Here is a 12,564-nt window from a genome sequence, read left to right as displayed (position 1 = left end):
TGCATCTAACGATATTAATGTCTAAATCCAACCAATCCACGATGTTGAGCGACCATCTTCCTTTATCTTTGGTGGGTAACTCCCTTACACTCGACACAGTTGAACTCCACTGGTCACGGCTTCTCACTAGAACTCTGAGAATTACCTTTCGATGCTAGTCACTAGTGAGCACATGATAACTACCAGTATAAGGTTGGATGGTGGTCTAACATTGATCGGTTAACGATTTCAATTAAAACTCAATTATCTCCATAAACCCCCTTACTGATATTGAGAATATGTTTGGTTTAATATAAATCATTAGGTGTTCATGTACATAGATTTTAGTCTACAACTTCGATTTGATTACCAGTGATATTGTTTACTGCCTTGATATCTTCAACTTAATTGGTGAATTTCAAGAGTTTTATCTATTATCCCCCTGTCTCCTACTTATAGGTATAATTCACATTATTGACAATGTTAAGTCTATGTATCATATGATATAACGGTTTTTTTCAGGGGTAATAAATAATGATGTCATAAATGAATCATGTTTTTCATTTACCTCAAAGAGAAAAATATAATCATTTTTATTATTCATACTATTAGTCAGTAGTACAGTGAAAAACTGTATTAATAAATAACTAAGTAAAATGAAATTATAATCAGTGAAGGACTTTAGTGAATACTATAGTAATTTATTAGTTGAATTCATGATTCATTTGAAGCTAGACCATCATGAAAGCATTGGACAATGGTGGACGGTGGCACAACTTTGTGGATTGATTGAAACTAGACATTAGCACCGTTGGATGACGGCTCAGTGATCAAGAGATTAAGCGTCCGCACGTGAGACCGAAGGTGTTGAGTTGAGATCTCGCGTGGCAGGGTCGTGGATGTGCACTGCTGAGTAGTCCCATACTAGGACGAAACGGCTGTTCAATGCTTCTAGGTTTTCCATGGTGGTATAGCTTCAATTGACTCATGAGTTCAACTATTAAATTAGAATTAAATTAGTCAGTTAGGCATACACTAATATTATGAAATATTTCTTGATTAGTTCTTAATGTAATTAATTCACTAAATTGATTACTTTTTGCTAGGAAGCATTTTGATTACATAAGCTTTGATAACCAAATGAAAAGAAATGAGAAGATTATGACTGATTGCCAATTTCGCACACTGCTACTTTTAAGTTAAGTCTTATTAAGTCATAACTCAATAATCATTTACAATCTCATATGCTTATCTTCAAAAATCACAGTTAAGGTGTAGAGGGGCAGCCAAATAATGCCGCTCTACTGTTTAGACTCAAGTAGGGAGGTCAATAATTTAAGTTACACTTCTTATGGGGTAGAAAAATTGAATACCTTAATTAGTCAATGAACCCACTGACAACTGGAATGAGACACATTAATAGATGTAGACTATCTATCCAGAGGTTAGAGGCTTTAAACGAAATGACTCAAAATCGTTTGCAATGACGAATGTGCATCCAATTTTGTCATCCAAATTCTAAGCTTCCTAATTCTTGACAATTTTCTTTGTTTTGACTTCACTAAATTATATTTTATTGAACCGCATCTTTGATACCTAATCTTTTCTATCACCAGTGATATTTTCACTACCTCTACTACTCTGGAATTTCGTCAGACAATTTCACCTCTCTGTGTTAGTAGGTTATAGTAATATGGACCGATGTTCAAACGTACTAAGTTCTACGTCGTGATTGACTGAGTGAATCCTTAAATTGTCAGCACTGAGGTGTTAAATGTCATTGAGATCTTGAATTAATCCAAATAAGGTTACCTCTGAAAACCTGGAGCTACAGGATGAAGCTAGACCTTAACGCTGTAGGATGCCGGCTCAGTGGTTTAGAGGTTAAGTGTTCACGTGCAAAACCGAAGATTCTGGGTTGGAAACCCGCGCACACGTTGATGGATGCGCACTGTCAAGAAGTCTCATACTAGGACGAGACCCAACCGAAGCTGCTACCTTGACGCGGTGGTCGGGCTTGCCTATCGTGATGACCCAACCGAGCTATATTGGCTGGAACATATGTTCCTGTAGGTTCTACCATGCCAGGCAGGTCGATTGGAGAACGGTAAGACTAAAAGCAGCAACTCACGGTCTGAGGGCGGAGTCGTACTGCTGACTGTAGAGAGGTGTAACAGCAGTAAGGTGTTTCCCTCGGACAACCAGCATGACAGCGATGCTGCCTTCCCACAAGGAGGGGTGGGGTTAGAAAAGGTCGACCCTAAAAATGTCACACCTCACCTTACCTCACGGATTTCCGTCTCCGGCGGTAAGGCCCTTTGAAAAACGGAGCTAACACGTCAAAAACCTTCCACAAAAAGGCCGTGCGCGACCGGCCTCAAGCAGTTGTCCCTTGTGCTCTGCGGTCACGCTTCCAGGTCGTTAAGACCAACACTAATCCAATTTCCTTTTCAGGTTCCTCAAGAAATACCCTTCCACGGTGTGGGCAGCCGGGAAGTGACATCAGCCCTCATACCCGTAACAGCACACGAGACCAAGTTGGTCATATTCAAATCCTTCCTACACCTCCTAATACCTCTCTTATCTCCATGACTAACCCTCCTCACGTCTCTTTATCATCTCGCACCGCTAGGGCAAACGATCCGAGTACGTGGAACGCTATTCCTGGTCTCCTGAAACCACGCTTTAAACTACACGTAGGAGCTTTTAACGTACGAACACTGTGCCAAATAGGACAGCAGGCTTCCTTAGCTAGGACTTTAGAATCTCGCGCCATCGATGTGTGCTGCGTCTCCGAAACGCGCATACAGGATCCAAGTAGCGTCATTCATTTGACCTCACCATGTCAAAATAAAGAACCGACTCGATTTACGCTTCGTGTATCTGGAAGCCCTGATTCTGCTTCCCGTGGCCTCGCCGGCGTAGGTATAGCATTGAGTCCCAGGGCAGAACTAGCTCTCTTAGAGTGGATCCCAGTAGACAGTCGTTTGTGCGCTGTCCGACTAAACGGAACAGTAAGAATCCGGAAAGATAGGGACACTCGTCGTTGCCTCTTCGTCGTTTCTGCCTATTCTCCCACTGACTGCAGCGCAGATGATGTAAAAGATGGGTTTTACAGAAAGCTCTCCGACCTTCTCCGAAAAGCTAAGCGCTCGGATGTAGTAATAGTGGCCGGTGACTTTAATGCTCAAGTAGGTAAACTAAGCGATAGGGAAAGACACCTAGGTGGATCTTATGGTGTCGTGGCTCAAAGAACAGATAATGGCGACCTTCTGTTGCAGCTATGCTCAGATAACCGCCTGTTCCTTGCAAATACTAACTTTAAACATACGGAAAAACATCTTTTAACATGGAGACCCTCTAATTCGTCCCGACGTTGGACCCAAATAGATCACATCGCCATCAGCCACCGATGGAGGGGCTCGATAGAAGACTGTCGCTCATTCTGGAGCACATGCCTAGATTCAGATAATGCTCTAGTGCGAGCGCGTATTTGCTTGCGTCTTACTGGACGTAGGAAAGACGCTGCAAGGAAACCTCTGAGGGTCCTACTTAATGATCACCAAGCTAAGAATTTATTTCAGGAACAACTAGGAAAACAGTTAGGCAGCCATGTATGTGATGCCCACCCCGAGGCAGCATGGAATGATATCCGAAAAGCTGTGGAAACAGCAGTGATATCTGCTAGTAAGGTAAACCAGAAGGTTAGGGAGCAACACTGGATCTCAGCAGCATCTATCGCACTGATGGATGCTCGGAAACTCATTCCACCCGGCTCTGAACATAATGAAGAGCGGAGTCAGCTTAAGCGCAAGCTGACAAGAAGTCTACGCAATGATCGCGAACAGTGGTGGGTAGCGAAAGCAAGAGAGATGGAAAAGGCAGCGGCAATAGGTAATAGCAGACAATTGTTCAGACTCGTTAAGGAAACCGGAATTAGGAACCCGACCGTTAGCGAAACAATCTCAGAGAAAGATGTACGTATTATTCATTCTCAATCCAGTAGATTGGATCAATGGGCAGAACACTTTAGGGATCAGTTCAACTGGCCTTCAGCCACACTTCGGTTTCCCACGATCTCTAGTCAACCTGAATGGCAAGTTAATGTAGGTCCTCCGGCCCTTTTACGAAGTTGAAAAAGCCATAGGAAATCTGAAACGAGGGAGAGCAGCAGGCCCTGACAGGTTTACTCCTGAGATTTTTAAGGATGGTGGTCCAGTATTAGCAGTGAGACTAACCGAGGTCTTAGGTAGAATTTGGGAACTGGACATAATCCCATCTGACTGGTCTCAATCACTGATTGTGCCAGTCTATAAGAAAGGACAAAAGTCCTCTTGTGACAATCACAGAGGAATCAGTTTGACTAATATAGTGTCTAAAATATTAGCTTCAATAATACTTCGACGCCTAATCAAAGCTCGTGAAGAGCAGATTAGAGAAAACCAGGCCGGTTTTCGACCTGGACGTGGTTGTATAGATCAGATATTCACACTACGTCAGGTTCTAGAACACAGACACACATTCAGACGCCCCACAATGGTAGTATTTCTCGACCTTAAGGCGGCATTCGACTCGGTTGATCGTGAGGTTCTGCGGCAGTGTTTGTCACTGAAAGGAGTACCAAAGAAGTACATTAACCTTATAAAGGCTCTCTACTCGAACACAACTGGTCGAGTGAGAGCTTATGGCGAACTGTCATCAGAATTGATTACATCAAGTGGTGTTCGTCAGGGCTGCCCACTCTCTCCATTCTTGTTTAAGTTTATCGTAGACATGCTTTTAGAGATAACATTTTCCTGATCCAAATTTTCAAGGGTTGAACTTCTACCAGGAGATTCACTTGTTGACTTCGGATATACCGATGACATATTTGTATTTGGTGAAGACGCTGACAAAATGCAGAGTCTTCTGACCACTCTAAGCAACAATGCGGTCATGTTTGGGATGCGATTCTCTCCCTCGAAATGCAAAATGTTGCTTCAGGATTGGGTTACATCGACACCCGAACTAGTGATAGGGAGTGAAGTAGTTGAGTGTGTCGACCGCTTCACTTATCTTGGAAGTCTCATCAGCCCTTGTGGTCTAGTGTGTGACGAAATCTCAGCACGGATATAGAAGGCTCGACTAGCTTTTGCCAACTTGCATCATTTATGGCTTAGGCGAGATATCCGTCTATCAACCAAAGGACGGGTTTACTGCGCAGCAGTTCGTTCCGTCCTACTTTATGGCAGTGAAACATGGCCGGTAAGAGTAGAGGATATCCGTAGGTTATTAGTATTCGATCATAGGTGTCTTCGAAACATTGCTCGTATATCATGGGACCATCGAGTAAGTAACACAGTTGTTAGGAAATGGGTACTAGGTGAGGATGGCAAATCAATTGATGAAGTAGTGAAACTTCATCAGTTGAGATGGCTTGGACACGTGTTACGTATGCCCAACCACCGACTACCTCGACGTGCTATGTTCAGTGGTATAGGAGTAGGTTGGAAGAAAGCTAGGGGCGGCCAAACCAAAACATGGCACAAATCCATAAAGTCACTGACAAGTGGACTGAGTCATGTTGGTAGGTGTAGACTACCTGGTTGGGGACCGCGAGATGATAGCAGCCGATGGTTAGAGACCCTGAACGACATGGCTCAAAATCGTTTGCAATGGCGCAGGTGCATCCACTCTTTGTGTTCTCCCAAATTATAATCTTCTGGATTATTCATGTCCCTTTCTTTTTCCTCTTTCCAAATTTGTTTCACTGGATTATACTCTTTAAATAACATCTCCAAACCCTAATGTTTCTGATTACTGCTTATACTCTTGCTACCTCTACCACTACGGGATTTGAATGGACAACTGCATCTCTGTGCTAATGTGGTGTGGCAACTCGAACTGATGTACGTACGTACGAAGTTCTACGTTGTTACTGACTGACTGACTGACTAGGACGAGAAAGCCGTTCATTGCTTCCAGGTTTCCAATGTTGGTCTAACTTAGATCGGTTCATAATTTCAGTGCATCCTTTAATCACTAAACTACTATATTGTTTTACCAGAAAACTCCTAAATCCTTTTTCATTATATCACTTTTCTATAAAGTTGTTTGTTTTTGCCTCATACTTTTAGTGATGTCAGTGTGCATACACTAACTGAACTGATGCATCAAGTTGCATTGGGTATGGCTTATTTGGAATCATGTAAATTTGTACACCGAGATTTAGCTGCTCGTAATGTCCTACTGGTTACACGTCATTTTGCAAAGATTAGTGATTTTGGAATGAGTAAAGCATTGAATTTCGGTAGTGATTATTATCGGGTAAGTTTTACTCAAAATTTTCCAACATAACAAATTCAAATAATGTGGTTTTCAGCATAAGGATTTTGTGGAGACTGGAAAATTTTGTAGTTTGAATCACAAGGTAACCTTATTTAAACAACTATTAGAAACTACTAATAATCGAACAGATATTTCTTCGTAGTATGGGATTGATCAGAAGTATACAACTATGTGTTTAACTAGGGATTGAACTTATAAACTCTAAGCGTCATGGCCAACTCTTAACCTTTAGACAGTTGAGTTGACATCCTGTGGTTTATATTCATGCATTCAGTCATTTCGCAATTTCGGGCGACCATCACAATTTGTCTTTGTGAACCTATATGTTTTAACTTTTCTTGTCATGGCTTCTCATTAGAACTCGTAGAATAAACATAGGCAAATGAGTACTGGTATAGAGTCTCATATCAAAATGAAACAACTGGTTTTCAATGGTTATTTATATAATGTCTTTGTACTAGTGGTTAAGGTAATGCCGAACGTTTTACCAGATACGGTTTGTAACGATCACTTTATTTTGATTAGCCTACTTTGAATTGACAAGTTCATAAACGAGTTGAAAATCCATATAACGTATTCATTAAAATAGAAGATTCATTACTTATTATTAATCATTTTGAAGGATATGATATTCTGTGGCATGTGCTACTGGTGTTGACAGATATAAGTAGTATGTATCATCAATCGAAAGTGGAATGCCTGGAGGCAGAAGGCTAAGAGGATCGAAGAAAAGAAAACAAGAACAAAAAATGACTGGTGTGGGATCGAATGAACAATGAAGTCTGAGACTACTGATTGACATTTGCAGAAGGAAAGGTCAAGTTTGAGACAGTTGATGGATATTTTTCAAATGAAGTATTTACTGTATGGTTCTCAGATTTAATTAAGAGCTTCTGTAATTCTGTGTTGAAATACTTTCGGTTGTCCCCACTTGTGTTCTCGTTCGCTACAATACCACTACTCTCTTATTTCAAATAATCCATGAAAAGAGACCTTTTATATTTAAATTATAGGAATACCAGGATATATCAAATTAAATGATGGTCAAATATAGGTATTTTATACTATTTCATACTGATTTTTACCTAGGCATTACAAAACGATAATGCTCCAGAATCTGTTTGTGGAATAAACTGACTAATTTTTTTTCAAGTATTTCCAAAGCGTTAGACGGATTGTAACGGAAGTAACTTAAGCACTCAGCTGTTCATGTATTTCCAGTAACAGTATGAACTTGTTTCAGTTGATTATCCAGTATTTTTCATTATAGTGAAATCTAGTCAATGGACGACATCATGTTTACACAGACTTCTGTCAATTATCTTTTTATCTAATAAGGTCGAACCCCCACTTCTTGGGTTACTGGTGGTCCTAATTTCGGATAATTTAGGTGAGTAGAGGATGGGGTTATCGACCTCATACTGCAGAAGAGAATCTTGTTGAAAAAACACTAACCAGAAAAAGTCAACTTAACCATTTAAACTTTACTTCCAATGTTGAAAGATCTTCATTTAGAAGAGTTATGATGCTTCGTAGTGAAAGCCGAGATTCGTCGGAGATCACCAGGCTGATGTCCCTTTTGATAACTAGAACTACAATTAATATAGGTACTTGGAATGTCGGGAAAATTAGCTTAGTAGGTAAGTAACGAAATCAAATATCATAGAGAAATATAAATTAGTTGAAGTTCCAAATCGCAATTTTCATTAGGAAGAGAGATTCTTTTTGAGTAGTGTTTTCTATTTCAAAACCTATTTTGTGTTCTTTTCTAAATAGGCTGCAACGGCTGGGAAATGGCCTCTAAAATGGTATGCACCTGAATGTATATATTACTTTCGATTTGACTCAAAGTCTGATGTATGGAGTTATGGTATAACTTTATGGGAAGTTTACTCCTACGGTGAAAGACCATATAGAGTGAGTTGAAGTTTGTGCGTTCATCAACATATATATGTATATATTCTCCTAGTGCCATTTTTGCTACAGGCATTTGACATCTGCCAGTAAATTAATTTGATCAGTTGGAACGAAACTATGTTTCATCACTGGAACAAAATTGAAGCGACTATAAATTTCGAGACAGCATTCTTTAGGTAACTGACTCACTGTGAATAACTAAGTTCCTGGCTCCGATACTTGGTTAGAATCTATGTATCCATTGTGGAGAAGGCTCATACTTAAATAAAATAATAACCCAGCGCTCCTCGCAATTCTCTGGTTCCGTAGTCCATGATAGTTTGTGATGTAAATTTACATATCATCAATAACCGCCTTAAATTTTTGAAATAAACATTAATTATTTGCTAACTAGTGACCATTTTCTAGATGAACTCTCTAAATTTCAATAAGAATTGATTGTTAGATGTAGATTGTGCAGAGAGTGAGTCGTTTACTCACTAATAACATTGAGTAATATTGCACAATATTTGCAGTCAATTGAAGTTGGATAAAAATGATCATCATTCAGTGTTTTAAACGTGTTGACTTCAAAATCCCAGAATAATCGTAAGTAGGCAGCGAAACAAAACAATTGTTCAGTACTTCTGGATTTAGAAAATGTTGTCTTGTTAAAATCAGCCATCGTTGTGAATATTAGGAAGCTAATTACTCATATTTTTATTACAAAATAAAACAGAAGTATAGTCTTTTCTAAAAAAAAACTTAACATCACTTTATGTACGTATGTCTATATATTTTTTATTAGGATATGAAAGGTGCACAAATATTGGCAATGTTAGATCAAGGTCTACGTTTATCACGACCAAGTCGATGTCCAGAATCAATCTATAGTGTTATGCAACAATGTTGGAATTTTGAAGGTGTACATAGACCGACATTTGCAGAACTTGTCTTAACAATATCACGTATTTTAAGAGCAATGCCATCACCACAAACAAATATTTGCATTCCCAATCATCATCATAGTAATAATAGTGGTAGTACTAATATTAATGCCAATAATAATAATAATGTGTTATCAAGTAATTTATCAACAAAGTTTGATCATTTACATTCACCTACTCATCAACATAATAACAGTAATAAAAGTGATAACACTAACAACACCACCACCATCATACACAACAATAATACTGGTCTACATCCAATTGAATTTAGTCCATTAAGACGTCTTGGTGGAATCGGTACAAGTGCAAGTTCCGGTGGGAGTGGTGTAAACAGTGGTGGAAGTGATGGTACATCATTTTAAATTCAATATTCAATCAAATAATGGTTATATAAAATAAGAATATAATCAAACATTTGTAAACAATTAATATTGATAATTAAACAACCCATGTAATGATGCTTTACATAGGTCACCAGGAGAAGAGAGAAAGATAACTTCTTTTTTTAATTATTGATAAAATCGATAACAGTTATTGTTTTTGCATATCTACAGACATTGTACATTTCTAGTTTATATATTTTGGTAAGTTTTCCTCTTCTCTTTTCTCCCTTTCCTTCCTCCCTTCTTTCTTTCTTTCTGAGTTTGTTCTTTCGACATTCTTCAAATGATAATCATCAAAACAATACGATATATATATGAAATTGTAAATGATTTCTAATACTTTTTAATTACTGTCTTAAAAAAACACTGAAAAATAAGTAGACACATGATAACTTTATTTATAATTGCCAATGAAGCCTTTAAATGATTTTGTTTTAATAGACGACATTGTTATTAGTGTTTTGAATCTCCTTGAATCTTTTTAATTGAATACCAATATGATGATGATGACGACGACAACGATGATGATTGTCGGTATCATGATAAACATTTAAACAATTTAGATTATTAATTTTTTAAACACTAAACTATTATAATAATCAACATATGAATGTGTGATGTTCAATGAAACAATTCTATTCAACTGATGCTTTCTTGTTGCTGTTGTCGTTGTTGTTGTGAAAGTCTACAATTGTATATAATCGCAAAGTACACTTTATTTTTAACTGATAACCATTGAAGAAGAAAAACAAACTATTGAATATCAAAGAACACTAGTTATTGATTTGTATTTTTTTAATAATGTAAATTTGAGATAAACACATATTCATTACTTCTTTCCTGAATCATTGTTCAATTGATATCAGTTTGTGTACATGAAGTTAATTCTTTCAAGTAGGAATAATATTAATAGTAACCAAAATATATTGAATAAATCAATGTGAATTAATGTGAATAACATTAACCTATTCATCATCATCATTATCAATTATGTTGTTATGGCAATAATATCTACTTTTTTTCTTGTTGATATGTAAAAAGTGAAATTAACTGCAACATTTTATCGTAATGTTTTCTTCTATTGCTTGTTAACCCCCCCCCAGCACACACCACTTTTTTCAAATGAATTTATAAACGTTTATTATTTTTTTTGTTTTATGTCAACTATTCATCATTAATATTCATGTACTCCCCTATTTCTTATTTACCTGTTTATAGACTATGTACATTCAAGTTTATCTTGAGTTGTTTTCGTTTTTGTTTTGTTTTGTTTTTAGTTGCCTATATTCTTCTCACTTGTGTGCCTCATTGTTTTATGCTTATTTGTTAACTATTAGGTTAGAAATTATATTCATAATAAAGGATACCTATACATTATAATATATACAGATATATGCAAAGATACATACGTTTAGATATATATAGATATAAATTCCTATTATGACAATGATAAATGTTAACCCTTGTCCATTTTTATATATTTGCAATACAAATCAATGCATTTATTAGTAATATGATTCCTCTTTTCATATTACTATTACTACTGATTACTAACTACCAAATGTTATCTGTAATATGTAATTTCATTATTTGTCTGTTTATATCATTATTATTATTATTATTATTATTATAACGATTGTGATGATTGACCAATGTTTTACATTTTATCTTCTTTTTTTTCTTTCTTTTTTTGTGTGAAAATCAAACGACAAAGTAAACAGTCATGTTTTCACATAATTAAAAAAAGAGGACCATGTAACCGAGTAAATTTATCAAGAAAACTGATAAACAAATACATTTTTGTTTTGTATAAACAAACGATAAACATGCTTATTCTTATTCTTATTATTATTATTACAAGATTTCAAGAAGAATAAGAGTGAGAGGGAGAGAGAAAAATAAATAAATATTAGACAATAAGTATCAATTTTATCTTGTGTTTCTCTTACTGTTATTCTTTTATTGATTATTGGGTTAATATGCTCGGATTCAAATAATCACCTCTTGACAGAAAAGTAGTCTAGCGATGATTAGTTTGTGGCAATAATTGATTATTTTTTTTATTATTCAACAAGTGACTAACGAACTTTACGATGTATATTTATAATGTTCTAGTTAGAGGTGATATTACTAGTGAAGTCCTTCTAGCATAACTATAACTGATACTCTATAATATGAACTGAATAAATTCGGAAATGTAGGTCATCATTTTTTTTTTGATAATGTGTTTTACAAAAGATCTGGGATTTCTGGATTTTAGGCATGTGTATCTGAGAAATTCCAATATTTTCTGATTTTCAACTGTTTACTAGTTGAACTCAGTTCATGTAAACGAAAAGCCATTTATACACTAAACTAATTTCTACAATTAAACAGACAAACTAGCATGATCTTGGGTTCAAGTCCCGGATTGGACATCAATCGTACGACGTAGGTACATCCAGCTGACGAGTCTCAAGTTGAACGAAACGCATGTCCTGGATTTCACTGTCAGCCACTATCTATGTTTACTTAAAAACATTGTGGCTCAAGGTTATATCGATGCAATCCAAACAGGATGCACATAATCCAACATGAGACTGATCAATTGCAGTCTTAAATAACAATGGGAAGATACAAGTAAAACAACAGCAAGTGAATTTGGTATAATCGTGTTTGATATATCCAACTCCGGTAGTCAAGATCATTTTCTCAAATATTGTAGATGCAATTTAATAATGGATGTCAAAAGGAATGAAATCTTATCCTAAAACTTTTTGTCAATTATTTTCAAATGTCTATCAATGAAATTAACAGAAAAAAATATTCCACTTAACGAAATCAGCTTGGTTATTACTAAGAATTGATAGATGATCTTGCATTTCAACAATATATATATATATATATATATATATCCAACTGTAGAAGCACTGGTCTGGAGTTTAAGCGTTCGCAAAAAAACCGAAAATACTGGGTTCGAGTCTCGCATGCGGGATTGTGGATGCACACTGTTCCATACTAGGACAAAACGGCCGTCCGTTACTTCCAGG

The 12,564-nt window shown here is 36.7% G+C and overlaps 1 protein-coding gene across 1 annotated transcript in view; it reads left to right on the top strand.

Annotated features, from left to right (window-relative positions):
• The window catches only part of ZAP70 (Tyrosine-protein kinase ZAP-70), a 122,300-nt gene extending 110,586 nt beyond the window's left edge, over nucleotides 1-11,714 (top strand). The window contains exons 15-17 of the mRNA XM_051216913.1: nucleotides 6,096-6,285; nucleotides 8,083-8,223; nucleotides 9,011-11,714. Of these exons, the coding sequence (XP_051065544.1) occupies nucleotides 6,096-6,285; nucleotides 8,083-8,223; nucleotides 9,011-9,514 (835 nt within the window). The 3' untranslated portion in view covers nucleotides 9,515-11,714. The remainder of the gene's footprint in view (nucleotides 1-6,095; nucleotides 6,286-8,082; nucleotides 8,224-9,010) is intronic.
• Nucleotides 11,715-12,564: the final 850 nt, after the last annotated feature.

The sequence above is a fragment of the Schistosoma haematobium genome, chromosome 6 (assembly GCF_000699445.3).
Source record: "Schistosoma haematobium chromosome 6, whole genome shotgun sequence".
Lineage (NCBI taxonomy): Eukaryota > Metazoa > Platyhelminthes > Trematoda > Strigeidida > Schistosomatidae > Schistosoma > Schistosoma haematobium.
Note: the sequence above shows the minus strand (reverse complement) of the source record. Positions and strands in the feature narration are given on the sequence as shown.